Source organism: Podarcis melisellensis (genome assembly GCF_964234715.1).
Source record: "Podarcis melisellensis genome assembly, chromosome: 4".
Classification (NCBI taxonomy): domain Eukaryota; kingdom Metazoa; phylum Chordata; class Lepidosauria; order Squamata; family Lacertidae; genus Podarcis; species Podarcis melisellensis.
This window is the reverse complement of record NC_138531.1, coordinates 54,011,617-54,032,434: the sequence shown is the minus strand read 5'-3', so window position 1 is coordinate 54,032,434 and position 20,818 is coordinate 54,011,617. Positions and strand designations below refer to the sequence as shown.

Genomic DNA, 20,818 nt, shown 5'->3' with positions numbered 1-20,818 from the left:
ATCAAAGTATATATCAAAAACTGTGGATGTGACAACTGGGTTTTGCAAAGGTGTACTTTGTAGGTCCATCAGGGAGCTCCGATTGGTTGCAGTTCCCTATTTGAATGTTGACTTGATTGCCTCTGCATAGTGTGAGAGAAGGGCCTATGACAGGGGTCACCAACCTAAGGCCCATGGGCCGCAAGCAGCCCATGGGAGTCATTTAACCAGCCCATGGACCCCCGCTGCCCGCTCGGTCGGCTCCCATGTGCTGCACTAAACTGGCGCAGAGCAGGGACCGCCTTCCGCAATGGCTTCCCATTGGCTGCAGGAAGCTCCTGCAGCCAATGGGAAGCTGTGCATGCCTCCTCCGTGCTGGAAATAGCATTTGCACATGCGCACGCACACACTCCGGCCCACCACGGTGTCTGCGGGACTGTGAACTAGCCCAAGCCACAAAACTTTGCTGCCCCCTGGCCTATGACTTTGTTGCCTTTACACAAACTATTACATGATCTACATTAAAGCAAACTTAAACCTTGCTTTGAGAACATGTTTGAACATGCGCAAGATTAAACCAGAAAAAATGCTGAATAAGTCAATAAGACATCTGGAAAAGGTTTACCTGAGCAATCATGTAAATGAATAAAAACAGTGTCTCATGGCACCCCTCTGAAAATGAATGTATGTGGCAGAGATAGATTTCCCAAACCAGATGCCAACTAGGTCATAGAAAAATGCACAAAAGCATTCTGAAAATAAATGTTTCAAACATGCACTTAACTGGAAAGGTTAACCGTTGGAAATTACACCCATCTAATCGAGCACAGTACCCCAAACTGTCAGTTGTGGCAACTCATTGTGCATTTTTTGCATGGAGGTCCTTGAAACGTATAATATATAATCAAGAGGTTTTCTGCAGTTAAAAAACTACTATTGTCTAAATCTCAAAATCCCACTGCTAAGACATTTTGTACAACAACAAAAATTATTAGAACCATTATCTGGAGCTGACTTTTGACTGATAGCACAAAATAAGAGAGGCAGAGAAGAACAATGTCTATTCTAGTACAAACCACTTGCTATTACATACTAGAATACGCATCCCTATATGTTTTAATACATGATATTATCTCATACACTCAAAGTGTGGCCTTCAGGTCATGCTTTCAGGATAACCCTAAAGCTGTTTGACTGATTTTTGGAATAATTTTATGTTCATTACAGCAAACACATGGCGTAAAATAAGAGAAATTTTATTTCTCATGTTAAACACGGATGCAGCTTTCATATGTCAAATATTCAAGGCATAAAAATGATTTTCCTGCACATTTGTTTGCAGAAATTATGCATGAAAACCTAAGAGGGTAAGTGGAGCCTTTCTGGCCACATTAGTCCAGCATCCTGCATCCCACATTGGCCAGTCAGTTGTTTTTTGGAGCCCCACACTAGACATGAAGGCAGCAGCACTCTCTGCCACTGCCACCCAGCAATGGGCAGTCAGTGACATTGTAGTTAAGCAGAATTTGTCTAATCCTCTTTCAAAGCCACCTAAACTCACGGTTATCTCTACATCTTGCAAAAGTCTAATACCCAGTGCTATTTTTCTAGAAAAAGAGGTGCCAGAACTCACCATGAACACCTCTTTCACTCTCTTAGAATGGCAATGGTGCCCACCTGAGAGGTGCCGGAACTGAGTTCCGGCAAGTTCCAGCTGGAGAAAAAAGCCCTGCTAATACCACAGATTAATTATGCATTATGTGTGAATAAGCCATCTCTTTTGTTCATCTTGAATCTACTGCCAGTCAACTATTGGGTGACACCTTCCCATGTTTTCATATTATGAGAGAGGCATACTGAACATGATTTTATAAACGTCAGTCAAACCTGAAACACATTAACCTTTCCTCATAGGAAACATGTTCCAACCCTTTTCTCATTTTGCTTGCCCTTTTCTGCATATTGCATGATATATATGCAGTAGGCTTTAAGAAACACCAATTATTTTTTTTACACATTACAGATATCTACAAACAACCTATGTCCTTTCCTTATCAGTATTATCTGTTCCCCAACAGACATACAGAAAAGCATATGCTGCCTTTTCAGTGTGGGTTGAATGTGACAGCAACTCTCATTGCACTCAAAATTAATTGCTTTCATTAAAGATTAAATAGGGCCAAAGTTGGATAGAATGTTAAGTTTCAGATCCTGTTTTGCTTTTAAATGCTTTGATAGAGCAGCGTGTGCTGTATATTGGCTTGGTAGCATTTTACTGTTTTTATTACTGCAGACTGCACAGAACTGTTGATAACAGAGCAAGCTAAAAACGCCCAGAGAGAGAAATAAATAAACATACAACATTCCTTGCGCCCTCCAGAAACATGCTGGTCACAGCCCATCTAACGCAGCTACTCAGAAATATTCATAAGCATTTTGCATGTTCAGCAAACAAATGAGGGAAAGGGGCATCATTTTATCATCTCTCAGTTCTCATTTAATTCCTTTTGAGATTTCACTCCCTCCAACTTCTGGTTTCATTTGCCCAAATATTTTCTGTACTTCTGCAACCTGTGGGGTTCCTCCAAGCCTGCTGGCAAGTCCCTCTTCGGCATGGGTGGTGCCATTTTAACTAGATAAGCAACAGCTGAACATCACAAATAGAGGAAATGATAAAAAGTTATCAAAACATTAGACAACTGTTTCTAAGTCAGTTCCTTTGGCGTATATTGAAAAAAGGCTTCCATGCCCAGGAATGCTATGAAGAGCTACGTGTCTCCTGAGTTCTCCCTCTGCTAACTAAGCAGGACCTCAAAGAAATAAAATGCTACCCCTTCTGATCACTCCATGCACCTTTGAAGCAGAGCAGCAGTAGGTGCCTTGAGGTTCACTAGATCAAAGTTCTTAGGTAATACCTGTGCTATGTTAGTCCTGGGAGATTGCATGTCTCAGATCTTCAGGAAAAAATAAGACCTGCTCTTAGGAATGTATGAAGCTTGATTTATCTTGAGTCACACCATTGCTCATCTAGCTCATCATTGCTCAGTTGCTCTCAAGGGTATGAGGCAGATGTTTTTCCCATCACTTGCTACCCAATCCTTCCAAATGGAGATGCCTCAGAACTTCTGCAAGCAAAAGATGTGCTCTATAATTGAGACACGGTCTAGCCTTCGATGGCCCAGTTCACATGTTGCTTGAAACCACAATTAAGCTTAGCTGTAGTTTAAAGGTGAAGGTGCAGCACACTGCTGCCCAAAGAGCAACTTGCGGCTGTTTTGCTCCTCCTCCTGTTGTACTACCAGGATCTGACCCATCACTTGCCTTAGCAATACACCCAAACCCAGGAACATGGTTAGTCTCTCTCCAAACAAACCACAAGCTATAACTATCATTTGTTCTTGGCTTACCACTCATTGTTTGTTTGGAGAGAGACAAGCCTTGGTTTGGATGTAATGCTAAGACAAACCATAGCTTGGTTTCTGGTAGCATGATGGCAGCAGGAGAGCAGCGTAGTGCCACAATTCTTCCCTATACACCAGCATGTGGCATGTTGATCTTTGAACCACTGTGTAACCAAAATATTATTTAAAGTGAACTGCTTATGTAATTTAAGTTCATCTGAAGAATGTGTGTGTGTGCAGAGAGAGCAACTTGAATGCTGAGAATGAGTTTTATTTTTAGTGGATTTTATTAATTTGCTTGTTTTCTCATTATCAGACCACACCTGGAGTAATGTGTCCAGTTCTGGGTGCCACAATTGAAGGAGGATATTGACAAGCTGGAACATGTGCAGAGGAGGGCAACTAAGATGATCAAGGGTCTGGAAACCAAGCCTTATTAAGAATGATTGAGGGGGTTGGGTATGTTTAAGCAAGGAAAAGAGGAGACTGAGATGACCTGTGATAGCCATCTTCAAATATCTAAAGAGCTGTCACACGGAGAATGGAGCAAGCTTGTTTTCTCTTGCCCCAGAGGCTAGAACCCGAACCAATGGCTTCAAGTTTCAAGAAAGGAGATCCTGACTAAACATCAGGAAGAACTTTTTGACAGCAAGAGCTGTTCAACAGCGGAACAGACTTCCTTGGAAAGTGGTAGACTCTCCTTCATTGGAGGTTTTTAAGCAGAGGTTGAGTGGCCACCCGTCATGGATGCTTTAGCTGAGATTCCTGCATTGTAGGGGGTTGGACTAGATGACCCTGGGTGTTCCTTCCAATTCTACAATACTGTTATTCTAATTCACCTTCATCAATAGCCCAATCCTATAACCAGATTATTCAGAAAGAGTTCCATAGTACTTGTTAAGTAAAAATTTAGGACTGTGTCTTTCATCCTGCTCCAAACTACTGTACCTAGAAGTCAATCAGAGTGGTTTCAATGGAGTTAACTTCCAATAAGTATGCTTGAGATTCCACCTAAATCCCAATGTGGCTTTGTGCCCTGGTATTATTTCTTAGTGTTTTAACTCTAATTAATGCCACTAAATACAAATTAATTACCTTGGTTTTAAACCCAGGGGGATTAGACTACAAAACCTCTTATGGAGACAAGTCAACAGAGGTGCGCAAAGTTTCCCAAATCCCCTTCAGTATGGAGTATATCTATAATCAAGAGGGGTCACAAGTATTTTAAAGGCCATTTCAGGCTATGTGTCTCCACCCATCCTTATTTTTAATGAAAGCTGTGTTTAGTCTACCAGACAAGTGGTAGATTTCTCAACTCCTCACAGTTACCTTCTGACAAACACATCCGATTTCAGTCTTGTCTTTCAGGTCTGAAAAGCCAAAGCTGTGGAGAACTCATTTGGAAACCTAAACAGAACGCAATTACTGCAAAGTGCTCTTACGTTTAACCAGTGTGTGTGTTTCTGTGTGTCACAATTGTGTGACAATTTGCTCCTACCTCCAGTGATATGGATTTAAAATTTTATTTTGAAGTATAGCTATTCATTTTGTAATCAAAATGACAGGCTAGGTAACAGCTCTCGCTCCCACCAGCCATTACTTTAAAGGAAGATTCATAGGAGTTGACAATGGGGAATTAAGTATTGATTGCAGAATTATAATTCCAGCTAAAAACCCATCCGCAGTGGGTGAAGGAGGGGAGTTTAAGGGAGCAAAAGCACTTTGCTAAATCTGTACTTTTTTAGGCGCGACAGCTGCACATCAAATCGTTTTTTCAGAAACTTCACACAGTATGGGCATATTATTGTTACTAATTCTATATTGATTTTATATGTACACAGGTGCTGTGGTTTTCTCACTGCATTGAATCCTAGGAACCGAAGCTGGTAAGGATTATGATGATTTTTTGAGGGAAAGAGATCTAGCCCCTTATCAGAACTGCAGTCTGCAGGGCTTCTGTGGTGAAACGGAATGGCTACTAAACCAGTGAGTAAAGCAGAAATGCTCTGTGTTCCTCTTTCCATTGAGAATTTGCACTTCAAAAAGGGGGAGACAGTAAACAGCAGAGCAGAAAAGGAAGGAAAGAGTCACACACACACACACACACAGAGAGAGAGAGAGAGAGAGAGAGAGAGAGAGAGAGAGAGAGAGAGAAATAAATTGTTCCTTTTTTTGTTTTCCATAATCACCACTATTCTCAAAATGTGTATTTACCAATTCAGTGGTTTGTAAAACTTTGCCAGAGTTTTGTTTCAGGGAGGAAGGATGTCAAACTGCTCATTGGAACATTTGCTCTCTTGACAGGTGAATAAAATGCAAGAAAAAGGTGGTACCAAGCTGAATGCAAGGAGCTGGTGCTGGTATTCTTCCCTCAGCGGCAAAAGCTGAATTTTATTTTTCCTTCAACTCTCTAGGTGGTCTCGCTCAGCTATAGTGAACACTTAATATTAAAATGAAACTCCTGTGTGGGTGCCCCCAAAACAACTCCTAGATATTAATTGCATGTGCATATTGACACTAATTATTTCCAAAGCACTAAAAGGCTGTCCCAATTAAAGAAAAGCAACTCCCACGTTTAAGCTCCAATTTAAATAAGTGATGCTAAGAACGGAGGGGGGGGAAGAGAAGTTATACTACTTAGCTTCAGGAAACTAAGATTCTATTCCTTTCTCAAAAGAAAACAAAGAACATTTCCTTCGGCTATGTCTGCATAATGAGGTCATAAACACTGGTAGACTAAAGGAATACTGGGTTCTCTGCTCCTTTTCAATTTCGCTTTGTAAGTAAAAGACTCCAGAATCCATTTTAAAAGCCAGTCTGAGCACTAGAAAATGGATCTCCCATTTTTTCCAACCAAGAGAACATGTACACAGTATGGATAGAGCAACTTCTGATCACCACTGAAGGACACTGAGGTAGGAAGTTAGGCTTGTAGTTCTGACAGCTTTGAGTAAGGCCAGTACTTTAGGTATCCCTTAATTTGTTCTTTTCCCTGTAGCTTAAAGCAGTCAAGAGGAATGTGGGCATGTTCAGATTTGTAGCTTTCAATGACTGATTGATTGATTGATTGATTTGATTTGACTTTAAAACCATTAAAAAGATCCCAATGAAATCTACAATACCTAATCAGAACAATAAAAAATCCATCAATAAAACCATTAAAATATACACAAACCAATTACATTTTGAAATGTACCACCTATCAAATTTAATTAGTACAATACAGGCAGCATAATTAATGGTCTTGGGTACCTCAATCTGTTAAAGGACCCAAGTGAAAGTAATGTCTTCAAATGCTACCAAAAACTCAATAATGAGGATGGCAAATGGATCTCTATGGGGAGGTAATTCCACGGATGTTGTGTCCCATATCACTGCACAATGGGCTGTGATGGTCAGAAGTAGCATAAGACAGGCTTCCCCCAACAGACCTGAACAACTGATAATGAGAAACACACTCCTTCAAGCATTTGGAGCCAAAATCATTCAGCATAATATGTATTAATTCCAAAATTCTGGATTGGCCCCAAGAGCATACAGTATATTGGTAAACAGTTGTTATGTGGTCCCAGTTAAATATGCCACCACAACTCCAGCAGCCATAATCTGCATTAGCTGCAGCTTCCAGACTGTCTATAAGAGCACATTATGGTTGACTAATTGCAAAGTTACCAGAACACTGGTTCTTCTAGTAAGTCTATCTTGATCCAGGAATAGCTGTACTTGGTGTACCAGCCAGAGGTGGAAATAGGGCACTTCTTGCCATTGCTGCCATCTACGTCTCCAATGCCAGTGTTAAATTGAAGAGCAACTCTCTTCCCCACAAGCTAAGCAGCTGCTCTTTCAGGAGGAAAGGTTCTATCTAGAACCAACTGTCTCTCCATTTCCCAAACACAAAAGCTATCCATCAACACCTCCATCATGTCAGGATTCAGTGCCAATTTACTGGCTCTCATCCAGCCCATTACTGCCTCCTGACACTGCCCTTTCCCCTCAAGGAACCCAGATGCTAAAACAGCATAGAGACAAGACAGAGCCCTGTGCTCATAGGACAGAGCAAAATACATAGAACAATTGCCCAGTAGCTGAGCAGCAGCACCCCAATGATGGTCTCTCAAAACAGCACTGCAGCACTGGAACAGAACCACTACACCGCTGTTCCTCACCATATCATTGTATCTCCAACTCCCAACCTGCAGAGCTACTTCAGGAGGACATCATGGTTGGTGGTATCAAAGGCTGCAGCGTGATCAAGAAGAATCAACAGGCTCGCTCTCCTTTCCAGTCTCTCTACCAATACAGGTTATCACCCAGGGTGATCAAAGCTGATTTAGAGCTGAAACCAGGCCTGAATCCAGTTTGAAATGGGTCAAGATAATTCCTTTCATTCCAAACAAATCTGAAATTGTCCAGCTACTGCCCTGTCCACCACCTTGCCTGAAAAGGAGGTATTAGCAGAACCTCTGGGTCAGTCAATTTATTCCAATAGGTTTAATTTCAAGTATGGCTTAGTTGGATAGCGTAGGGACGCAGGTGGTGCTGCGGTTTAAACCACTGAGCCTCTTGGGCTTGCCAGTTGGAAGGTCTGCAGTTCGAATCCTTGGGACGGATTGAGCTCCTGTTGCTCTGTCCCAGCTTCTACCAACCTAGAAGTTCGAAAACAAACCAGCGCAAATAGATAAATAGGTACCATTGTGGCAGGAAGGTAAGTGGTGTTTCCGTGTGCTCTAGCACTCCTCGCAGTCTTCTGTGCGCCAGTAGCAGTTTAGTTGTGCTGGCCACATGACCTGGAAAGCTGTCTGTGGACAAACGCTGGCTCCCTCAGCCTGAAAAGCGAGATGAGCAGCCACACTCCAAGTTGCCTTTGGATGAACAACTATGAGGTTCTTTACCTTTGCCTCTCTAGTTTGATATCACCAACAGCTTTAATTTGTGCTCAGCAGCCTTGACAGAACTGTGAAGACTGTCTATATTGATGTTGCATAAGCACCCCTACTAAAAGGGCTGATGCTTTTCGGGGTTTTTTGTTTTTAATATAGAGCTTCTGCTGTGGGAAAACAGCATCATCTGTTTCAGAATGTCATTTTTATATTTAGAAACAGCACATCTTCATGGATCAAACGCAAGCAGCTAATCCAGATACCCGCCTCCAGTTACCTCCTACAAGTTAGTGCCAACTGATGCATTCTCTTTCTTCCCCCCTCTCTCTCGCCCCCCATCCATTCAGGCTTCTCCTTGCCATCCAGTGGGCATCTTTTGCTGATGTGTTATTTATCCCAACACCTACGCTTGTAGAAGCTGTTCATCTGACCAGCTCACGCTGTCAGTTCTAATTGCACTTAAGAATGGTGCATTGCCCAAGCTTAACTCAGCATCAGGATGCAAGTCAGATGGTTTATCGCCCCTATCCAATCCCTACGTGAAGTGTTTTTCTTTTTCCGGGTCACAAGATAAGAGTCTGCATTCTCTGCTACATATGTACTAAAATGGAACATAAAATAAAATCAGAGTAGTCACTGAAGCATGCTGTCTAGCGCTAGTCTTGACCTATTTGTTCAGGTTTCTTTCTGGAATTGTTCAATTTCATCCGCTAGCTACATTTCACAACAGATAGCTACAAAAGGCAAATACCGAAACCCAAGAAACGCTATAACTAACCTCATTTGAACAATTACGTCTTAGAAGATGAACACTGTAAAGACTATTAATTACAAATATATGTCAACAGGAAGAGTTGCACATTGAATATATACAAGATAAATTTCATAGTTTCCTTTTGACCTGACTCATATTCTTACTTAGGTTGAGAGCAGACCGGTACAACATGCAGAATATGCCATCTCTAGAACTTACAGTAGCTACAAAATAATAAAGAAAATAACAAACGTTTAAACTTGGTCAAGTCAAGAAATTTCTCTTTGGGACAATGCCAGCCTATGGTTGTATATTTATGAAAATAAACATTTTATGTGATTGGATGTCATTATTTAAGCAACAGTGGTCCATATAAAGGGGGATAAAAAAGGTATGGTTCTTTCTTTATTAGCCCCAACATTTCCCGCCTTGGTTTGTCAACTATTATTTGCAGAACTACTTGACAGAGGAAGTTGGCTTATATTTGTCTATTCATGCATGTTGTATTTATAACATACAATGAAAAGGCACTTACATCCCTAGAAAACATGGAGGTGTGGTCTCAATTAATAGGTAAGTAGATTTTGGAGTAATGGTTTGGTTGGAGAAAAGGTACTGCTTTATCCCAAAAGGCTGACTTGGTGGCTGTGCCTGTGGCCGTGTCTGAAACTGGCACATCAGTTAAAGCTGCCACTCATAAGAACACCTTCATGCAAGGTCTCAGCAACTGCTTAAGGCATGAGGAAAAAACAACATCATGCAAATTTAAGACCAGAGTCTCGTATCACTGCTACAGCTGGTCACAGGAAACTGACAAGGGGAAAGAGGAACTTGAGTACATCAGATCAGGGAGGAAATGATGGAATAGAGAAATCTGGCAGCAGAATAAGGCATTTTAGAATTTCTTGATAGCGATAACCAGTATGGCCAGAGAGATGATCTGGGAGATAAAGCTGATGGAACTTTATGCATGCTGATAAATGATGGAAATTCCCACCCTTTGCACTAGGAGTGGAGACATGCCACAGCCAGCACCACGCAAGTGCAGAGTTGCTGAATGGACAGCTGCCCTAGACACAAATTCTACACAAACTACATTACCAAGCAGCAGCTACTGGCAGTTCTGCCTACAAACCATCTCACCAGTGCCACTGGTAATAACAAAACAGCTCTCACATTCCGTTTATATGTCAATTGAATGGTTGTAGTATTGTTGTTATTTTTTATGCACTGAGAATGAAACATATTTAATAAAAAGTAATAGAACATCAGGAAATGTTAGAAGCAGCATTGTTTCAAAGCCTACAGAGCCACCATCTTTCTTTTTGACTGGACAAAGTAGTAGTTTTCTCCTTCCATAGTGAGTAATGAATTATCTGCCATTCCAGTGAATAATCTCAGGGGTGGTACGTTGCTGCTAACAATTAAGCCACTGATAACTAAGATGATATTTGCATATATGATCTGTTACCACCCGAATGTTTTGTTATGAGAATATTTTGTCATGAAAATATGACTCTCATGAACCATGGTAATTCTATATTCTAATAACTGTAATCTGATTCTGATTCTATAATCTGAAAGGCAAGTCCCCTTACCAACAACTCCAATACTAAGAGTGTATATTGTTGTTGTTGTTAGAATAGGTTGTATATAGATAAAATCACCTAGGAATCAAATTATACTTAATCATCAGGAAAGTATTGGTTCTGTCCATGGCTACATTGGCTCTTCATTACAAATCAAGGATCTGAATGGAACATAGCTTATTTGGGGCTAGCAAACAAAATTCTCATTTCAATTAAAAAAACTCAGCATATTTATAGCAGTGAACACCACAGGTTGTCAAGTTTGAAATAAGATATGGCTCTTTTACCTGAGTTGTTTTTGCTCGTCTGCCATGCATACTGTTGCTATGGCTCATTTTTGGGTGAGTGATTCCTTCCGAGAGGCAATGAGATTTCCTGCAGGGGAGTGTGTTGTAATTACTGTAAGAAGGAACATTCTCTGTTGTGGCTGGTGACATTTTGTGGTTCTCCATATCTGGAATATGAGACATTAAATTCCGACAGTACCCTCCTAGCGTATTTCGTGGACCCCCATTGATTGCAGCATTTGAGTTTTTTGGAGTATACAAGTCACTCATGGAATTGGCACGTTGGCATGTGACCAATGGCTGGCGACTGCTGCCCGCCTCTCTCCCTCGAGTCTCCTCACTTTCCTTCTCTTCAGTAGAGCCTAGGATTTCTTCGTTGCTTGTCAAATGTTCTTGACTGAGATCAGAGAGTGAAAATTCCAAACTGTCCTCACGCCATATATCCGCAGATTTTGAACGTTTCTTCTTGAAACTTATAGGCTCCAAGAAATTGGTCCCATTTGTTGAATACGAATGTTGCCTGCTACTCCCTTCAGCCAGATATGTTGATTCATCTCCATAAAGTCTACCGCTTTCTGAATTTGGCATACTCTGTACTGAGGCTGCCATGAGGACTGTGCTGCTATCCACGCTGGGAGTAACCGAAGAATCAGTGTGGTAAGAAACTGGCCTTAAGCCCATATCCATCCTGTCTACCCAGATTGGGCTTCCAAAATCCTCCAAGTTGGCTTCTTGGGTAAAGGGCTCCAGGCCATTCTCTGCTAATGACTGAGGAATACTAGGAGTACTGCTAGATCGTGTGCTTACTTCTGAATTCCTGTGAATAATTTTTCCTGAGGAAGCATGTCTGGTCCGGCGAGATGCTTTGTTCGAAAGGCGAAGGGAACGTGATGTATGTTTTCTTCCCAAGCTGGCATGTTTCTCTCCATAAAATTGATGTTCTACATTTTGGCTCTCTGCATTTCCCATGGTTTAAGGGTCTGAAAGAACAAGAAACATGAATGTGTTACAAATGCAACCTATATTCTCCAAACGTAAAGTGTTCACCCACCCCCCTCTTTTCGTGTTAACAAAAGATTAGTTTAACCTGCCAGTGTTCCTGACAGACCCACTCATTATCCTATATATCAAGCAGCTGCTCTGTATGGATCTGACAAAACATGCCCAAGTCTCACAATGCTATGAGGTAATAAACAATACATATGCCAGTACTTCCAAATTCATATGTTGATCTACGAAATATAACCTGAATAAAAAGCAACACAGGCTTCACTAAAATAAAATCAAAAGGTAGCCAAGGGGTTGAATTAACCAATTATTTTCCCCACGCCCCACAACAATACAAAATGCTTTTCTGTGACCCATGAATTTGTTTGACCCTCAGTCTGAAACTGAAATGGTTTAGGCGAGGTGTGTCTGACTGAGTGGGTATATATATACATATATCTTTTTTGTGCTCTCATACACAATTCAACAGATACCTGCCCTCTCTATTATGGCATGTGCTCACATATCAGTGTCTGCTGAAATCTTATTCTCCCAAGATTCAATTGCTAATTAATCCAACTCTGTTATTATTATTTTATTGCTTTTATTATCATCACTGTATAGGTGTTAAGTTCCACTGCAATTTTTGCACTGTGCTGTAAACCTCTTTCAGATTTTTAGAAGAAAACAAGTATTAAAATATTTTTTAAATACAATAAAATATAACAAAATTAATAGGAGTGCTGACTATAATAATCCAATGGAATTTAAGAGTCAACTTAACATGAAAAGAGGCTAAGATGTGCAAACAAATCCAAAAGATTCATAATTCAAATTAATGTAGAAATTGTTTTTCAGTAAAAGAAGAAGAGTTGGTTGAGGAGGAAGAGATAAATTAGTCATCTGCTTCTCAATGGCATACAGTTCTTGCCACCTCGTTCTTAGAGCAGCAATACATTGATATTTTATTCAGACAAATTCTGCTGCAGAAGTACACGTTACACAGTTCTCTTCCTAGGGGTTTATATCTAACATAAGAAGAGCCTTGCTAGATCAGACCAAAGGCTCATCTAGTCTAGCATCCCATTTTCTACTGTGGTCAACTGTGCTTCTGGGATATACCTAAGGAGGATATACCTAAGGAGGTCAACTGTGCTTCTGGGATATACCTAAGGAGGGATATACCTAAGAAAGCAAACAGAGCCTTCTCTTCTTTATTGTCCTCAGGAACTGGTATTCAGAGGCCTATTGTCTCTGAACATGGAAGCTGTGTTTAGCAATCATGGCTAATAGTCACTGATAGGCCGGTACTTCATAAATCTGCCCAATCCCCTATGAAAACCATATTTAAGAATATAAATATAATTATTTTAAAGATTATAGTTGACTATGACGTTGCTGTTTTTCAAGTTTTATATTTTATATCTCAGCAATGTGTCAAGCCGGTTACCAATTAACACACTTGAACACAGTGGAATTTTTATTTTAAAAATTTGGACTTATGAGTTTGGAATGTATTCACAAGCCATTCAGGGCAGTGAGAATGGCAAAATTAGAAATGATGTTTCCCTAAAGCAGGATGCATACATGTTGCAGTGCTAATGGGAGCTCAGGATAAACCAAATTACTACTCCTCAGGGGGTCAAACCAAACCTGAGTGAAAATCCCAGAAAGAAACTTGATATTTTCTGGACAGACCCTGAACCATTCTCCGAAAGCCCCTCTTGAACATGACCTGGAACCACAACTCTCATCACCACCAAAAATCCAGACAAACCGGGCTACTTATTCTGGAATAAGAGCTCAGCCAAAAGAAACCTCTGGTGTGGAAATCTTAAAAGCTCCACCCGAAGCAGAATGGCTCAGAATAAGTCAAAGAAGAAAACAAAATGTCCCAAAGCGTTAGTGTTTCAGATTGCTCAAGGCTCTGGAATCTGCAGACACCTCCATGCAAATAGGTTAAATGAATGAAGGCTTCCTTGCCTCAGTCACACTAATGGATGGACAGCAGATCGAGGGCTGGATCCAGAGGGGAGCTCACGCTCCAAGATAATGGATGGCATGAAGCAATAGAGATAGAATTCAAACTGTTTGGAATAACAAAAAGGAGGAAAAACCAGGGCTGTGTGTATCCCACAATTCTACAGGAATACCGAAAAACCAGCAAATGTGATATTCTTAAAAATGCTTTCTAGTTTTAAAATGGTAGTTTGAAGTCTCATAGTTCTGGTGATTGTGGGCAATAGGTGATGAAACCTCAGAAGCCAGAGAATTTGCTAAACATTCTTCAGTTGTTTGGGAGAAGGACATTATATAGTTCCTGCCCTTCCCACAGACAAACACAAGCAGATTATGCCTAAAGATAGATGCTGAAGCAGAAAGAGCTGCAATTGCTTCTCTTTTTTGTATTAAAATCCATTTTTAGCACACCAGTGAATCGAATGGTAGTATGTCATTCTTGCCTCTCCCTGCTACCACCTTGCCCAGCTGGGAAAGGAAGTGTCCTGCACTTGGGTGCCAAAGATGGCTTCCATCTCAGCATCCTGACTTTCAAGGCACTTTGTTCCTCAGGCGGAAGAGGAGAAAGCCAACAGTAGCAACCAGGCAGCTGAGTAAATGTACTGCCATAAGGACAAGAATGATATGTCAAGTGTTCAGTTTACTAGTACACTGGAGACAGGTGTTAATACCAAACGAGGGCTGACAGCTCCATGAAAGTCGTTTCTATACTACATCTGTCTTTAGTCTCAAATATGCAAAATAGTACAACCTACCTATGCAAAATACAAATTCATTTAAAGTTAGTTTAATTTGTTACATGACTTATACAAATTTCCTCGTCACTGAATACTGGTTACCCTTTTAACAGTGTGAAACACACAGCCCTGGGGAAGGTCCACACCCACATACACACACACACACAAGATACTCAAATGTCATCCGCAATTGTCAGTAGGACATTTCAAGAATTAAATGTTCTACCTACATAGCGAGGCTCCACTGCCATTCTTTTGGAGAAGGGCTTACAAATTTGATAACAGAGCAGCTCCACCATTCTCTCCACCATTTTCCATTTTTGTTTAAAATTCTATCTCCCCCAACAGTGGAAAGGGCAGCAGAAATCCATCCATTTATCACTCTTCGATCATCCTAAGTAGAAGCACAACACAGTACTTAAGAATGTTCAAGGGGCAACTAATCTCTTTCAGGCAACCTTAAGAGTGTGGTCTTAACTGCAATTAGGAGACTTTCAGAACAATCCTATACTTATTTACTCAGAAGTAAATCTCAGTGTGTTCAACTGGCCTTGCTCCAAGGCAAGTGTGCTTAGTCTCAACATGTTCTGCTGTGTATTAGAAAGGATACAAAGAGGTTTTACAGTGAAGGTTTGCAACTACCAACTAAAAGGTTTCAAACCAAAGCAGCCAAATTCACCTTACATTCTTTAGAGCTGGGAAAATCTAAGTTCTGATGGATGATTCTCGAAAATTATGAGATCACTATTTTGTGTCAGATGAAGAAGGAGCATGAGACTCAGCTACTGAGAAAGGAGCTGCTAATTTTAGACCAACTTGCTATACAGAAACTCAGTCCCTAGACACGCAGCAACTTGCCCAATGAATAAAGCAACTGCATGCATTTTGCCAGTTCAGCACATGCAATGAACCCAACACAGAACATAAATAATGCACAAAATCATAAAAAAATTAAAAAGCTTCCCCCCAAAAAAGAACCTAAGAGTAATCTCTATTGAGCAAGAAATAAAAGCAGCTAGGAGAAAAGTGCTTTCCCTCAAAGAGCATTCATTTGCTACCACAAAATTCAGTAGCTGTGATAATGGTTCTCTTAATACCATCATCTTTGGGAATACAAATAGAGGTGTTCGTGGGAAAGTTTTAGCAAGAAATAGGTCGTGATAAAAGGCATCTGTTGAGTAGTACTCTGACGTAAGCAGACCATCCTTAATACGTTGGACATGATGCAAGTTGAGGGTTTTAACTTGTCCTGGATTATGTTCAAAGAATGACAGGCATTACACAAGACTTTTAACTCACCACCCAAGTTAACAAAAATGTAAATCCTACTTTTTAAATGAGACTTTTAGGCATATTTGAAGGGTTGAAATACAGGTTGGATACCAACAGACTACAGCAATCATCTGAGGGCAGAGGGCCTTCTTGGCAGTGGCACCCTCCTCGTGATACACCCTCCATTCAGATGTTAAGGAAATGAACATTAAGAAAACATCTGAAGCAAGCCCTGTATCAGGTTTTTAAAGTTTGAGGTTTGACTATGTTTTTATATGTATTATAAGCTTCCCAAAGTATAAATAATATATAGCAACAGCAACAACAGGAACAGCAACAACAACAACAACAACAACAACAACAACAACAACAACAACAACAACAACAACAACGTGACATAATGGCTAAAATGCTAACTTAATATATGAGCTTTTAAATCAACCTGCCTGGTCCAAATGCCCTCCCTCCTTGGGCTCCCACTAAACTGCAGTCATTATTGCAGCTTAGTGATGCGGGAGGGAGCAAGGCCCTTTTTATTGTCCGGCACAACCGACAACCAGACCCTCTTTTTGTGCTTCAATAGGACAGACCCTTCTTTGCCTTGTTTGGAGTGGCCAGTATTACTTATTTCCTTTAGCTGCCTTGAGTTTCAGTTGGAAAGAAAGGTAGGATGCAAGTATTTTATATCAATCATGAAGAAAAATTGGAGGTTCTTGAGGAAGAGAGGAAGTTGAGTCACCTCCACGACATGGCTTGAGTGGGAGGGGATGGGGGGAGCTGCATCAAGCCACCATCAACAGGGCAGCCAGCGAAGATGCATGTCCACTGTGGCCGCTGCTGCTTTCCTACTGACTGAGAAAAGCTGCTCCGCCTCAGTGCCAGGGGAAGGTAGTGCCACAGTGCCTTGAAGTGAAGGTGATCAGCAGGCCTGTTCTCCATAGGTGTGAGGGGAAGGCAGCGCCTCGCAATCGGCTGCCCTGTTTTCCCTCAACGTGCGAGAAGGTTGGAGTGTTATCAGCTGCCCGAGTCTCCCTCAGCGTGAGGGAAGGCAGCTCAAATCAGCAGTGTCAGTGGCTCAGATCATCGTGCGGTATCCTCGCACGAGGAGCAATATATTGCTGTGTATTGCCGGCTCAAAATCGTTATCACAATGTGGTTTCAAAAATGATTTTGGCCAATACACTGAAAAATCACGCAGCGCGGAAACAGACTATAAAATTTGTGATATTGCCATGCAAAAAGTGACTAAGAATTAGTTTGGGGGAGGCAAGGGTGGGGCCATGGACACTCTGGGTGTGTTCCCTGGACCCCCAGGGGTCCCTCGATCCCTAATTGGAACCACTGTTCTAAGGCATATGCAGGTAACTTACAGCTCTCTAAATGCTGTTAGTCTCTAACTCCTATCAGTCCCAACCAGATAGCCAATGGTCAGGGATGATGGGAGTTGTAGTCCAATAACGTCTGGAGGGCCATATCCTTGGGTAACAAGATAACACATGTGAAGTTCCTGGAATTCTTTCAAGTGCTATAGAAATGCTAAAGTAAAGTGATTGGGTGATTAAACCCAACAAGGTGATTTGTTTGAAGGGAATTGGTTATTGGGTTTATTGCTCTCACATCAAAGTCCACCAAAGAAGACTTACAACATTGCAGATCTGCCATTAAAAGCCACAATCCAATACAGAGTTAAGCATGCTTGATCCCACGGAAGGCAAACAAACGTAAAGCGCACTTTGGTCTATGTTAGCCACTCTTTTGATAATTGAACAGGGACCCCCTACATTACTACTCACACATTTAACTGCAAGACCAAACCAGTCATTATCCATCTTTCTATATATTAGGTACAAGGAGAAGATTTCCAAAGATAGAGAATGCTGATTCTCCCAACCCTTCCATGCAGACAGGCATCCTCATCAACTAAGTTTTTTATTCTATTTTCCTGGAACGCTTTTTTATTTCCCAATTAAGCTCCATACTATATACCAGGGTTTCTCAAACTTGGGTCTCCAGCTGCTTTTGGACTACAGTTCCCATGATCCCTGACCACTGGTCCTGCTAGCTAGGGATGATGGGAGTTGTAGTCCAAAAAAAATAGCTGGACACCCAAGTTTGGGGAACATTGCTATATATGAAAGAACTATGAAAAATTAAATTTAACCACCAAAGTTTTAGGCTTCATGAACTTCATAGTTTCACCATTAAATAGAAAGTACCTTGTAAGACAACAGATTGCAAATTTAAAATTAGATTCTGGTGGGAGGCTGTTTGCATGAAATCTGTATTTTCTGCTCACAGCCAAGCTTTAATACTGTGAAAATGGGACGAAAGATCCAACCAATAGCATGCCCTTTGTTTCCAAAAACAAACCAGCCATCCACTGAAATAGAATTTACCTCATTTGGGCTCAAAGCACACGTAACAGCAGGAGACTAATTTCTCTAAGCCCAGCTCTGCCATAGTCACCTCCAAAGTCAGGGCCAAGGTAAGATTTTTGGAGCGAAAGGGGTATGCAGGAAAAATATCTGAATCAACCTGGCAGCTGCCATTTAGGGAACCTGTGGCTTTCCAGGTGATGTTGGACTCCCAACTCCCAGCAGCCCGAGCTAGCATGGCCAATGGTCACAGGTGACAGAAGCAGCCCAGCAACATCTAGAGAGCCACAGATTCCTACCTCTTCCCTATAGCCTCTTGTAATAGGTGCTTTACATGTGTAAGTGCCTACCCCGCCTTTCCTATAAAAAGCAAAATGAAATCGAGCCCTCCACCATTCCTCTCTTCATTATATAATTGGAAAAGACCTACATTTAAATAAATGGATCGGCTGGCATCACATTTAATTTGTGCCTCAATCTGATAATCAGATAAAATAAAGTACTATAGTCTGTATTCATCAAAGTCTTCTTGTTTGTGCATATACTGCTGTATGCGCAACAGAACTTCTCTTCCCTCTCCCCAACACCAAAATCTGCACCAAGGGATTTGGGGAATCCCCAAAACAGATTTGGTGGGGTACGTGTGCATGGAGTGAGGAGGGCAGGATATTCTGCTGTACAAGCAGAAGAACTTGTATGAACAGGTTAACTTTGTTACCCCATGGAGGTCACTTTAAACATACCTATTTAAAGTAACTACAAGGTCACTTTCGCTTTTTAATGATAATGTTTAATTAAGTTTTTACTTTTAATCTTTTTTCTATTTTCAAATTTTATTTAGCCTTTTCAAGATTATAAATTTCACTTATTTTACAATCATTTTAACATTTCAAAACTTGACTTCCTTCCCCTTTCTTTCTACGGTTCCTTAAATTTATTTTTAATATCCTCTGCAAATCCAAATTAACTTAATTTGCTCATTTATTCACCTACTTTAAATATATACTCTTATAAAACTGCAGGTCTTATAAACCTACACTAGTTTTAACCTTTTTAAAGCCTTTTATTACTCGGCACTTCACAAGAAACCATAACAAAGCATATCACAGGTGTGGGGTTTTTTAAGTTATAAATCTATGGCCAGATACTTAGTTTCATAATCAACACATTGAAGTATAAAATGCATTTGGGAAATGTCCTGCAGGCAATTCAAAGCAGAAAACAAAGGGAAGGCGGGAATAAAGGATCTCATCAGTTGCCACCAAATGGAAATTCCAGTTCTCCTATATTGCTCAACAGGTAGACTGGTGAGCCACATTCTCCTCCCAAGTTCCCATGCAAAATGCTTAAACGTACATACCTTACAAGGCAGCGCTGGTATGCTGCACTACTTTCTCCAAAAGAAATGTGGGATATAGATGTATATAACTGCAAATGCTATTAAAATGAGCAGTTACTGGAACTGCAGAATCTGTCACCAGCTGCCACCCAATGACTCCATTACTGTCTTGTCGGAGCCTGTGAATATATGCCAAAAACCTGTTGGGAAAGAAAAGAGAGAGAGAAGCAAAGGAAAAGGATTAGCCAGTCTGGATATAAAGTTCCACTTTAGTAATTTACTGCGTGGAAATGACAATCAACATTAAACTGTATAATAATTACACTTGTATATTATTAGAAGTGTGTGCAGGCAGGGAAACGATTAGGACATTCTCTAGAGGTACGCCCTGTCTGCTTTTCAAAATGAGGTACAGTATACAGTCATGGTCATTCCATAGGAAATTTATAGAAGAAATGGGATATTCTTGCTAAATTTGCATCCTTCGCTTAAGAAGGGCAAAGCAGAGGGGAAGCAAAACTGATACAGATAGAGGCAGGCAAACAAAAAAGGGTCCTATTCAGAGAAGTATTTTTCAGCCATCTTCATAAATTCTTGTACAAGAGGCTGTCTATGAACCAACCTCAAAAAGCAAAGAAAAGGAGGCATGAATGCACTATTGAAAATGTCTTTATGCATTGACAAAAGCTCAGAATACAAGCTGAATTTTAAAAGGGCGGCAACTGAAGGAACTGGTTTAACTGGATTCTTTGAAAAGAAATTACACAATTAAATACATAGCTACCAGTACAGGCCCCACTGACAGAATGAGACACAAGCAGCGGCCTGGTTTTCCACTCACTTCTGTATTAAAGGCAGTAGGTAAGTGATGGAGGTGCATTATTCAAAACAAAAAGAATGCAACGTATCATTCACCAAAAGGGCATTAAAGTCACTGGCATTTCAGAAAAAGATAACTGTTTCTAGAGTGATAGGCACAGTAAGTAGGAGGGGGCAATCTCATAAGAATTCACTGAGTCCTGGTGGTTCTTAAAAGTGGGGGAAAACAAAAATTAAAATAAGCTTACACTCAGCCTTGCTCCTTGTTTATTGGGATCATCGCAAGAAGGAAGAGGGTTAGTGCCATTTTGTTTACTTCCTTCTGCTTTGTGCCTCTCTCCCCTCATCTTTCTTTAAGCTGCTGTTGAGCTCTGAGTCTG

The 20,818-nt window shown here is 40.8% G+C and overlaps 1 protein-coding gene across 7 annotated transcripts in view; it reads right to left on the bottom strand.

Moving 5' to 3' along the window:
- Window positions 1–20,818, bottom strand: part of TIAM1 (TIAM Rac1 associated GEF 1) — a 187,742-nt gene that overhangs the window by 68,816 nt on the left and 98,108 nt on the right. For 3 of the 7 annotated variants that reach the window (XM_081907973.1, XM_081907976.1, XM_081907978.1), the window contains exons 1-2: window positions 14,864–15,027; window positions 10,891–11,870 (exon numbers count right to left, since the gene is read on the bottom strand). In XM_081907973.1, coding sequence (XP_081764099.1) covers window positions 10,891–11,859 — 969 coding nt within the window. In that variant the 5' untranslated portion in view covers window positions 11,860–11,870; window positions 14,864–15,027. Of the gene's footprint in view, window positions 1–7,546; window positions 7,651–10,890; window positions 11,871–14,859; window positions 15,028–19,640; window positions 19,820–20,818 lie in introns of those variants that run through there. The other 4 variants (XM_081907977.1, XM_081907974.1, XM_081907975.1 and 1 more) reach the window with 4 other exon arrangements.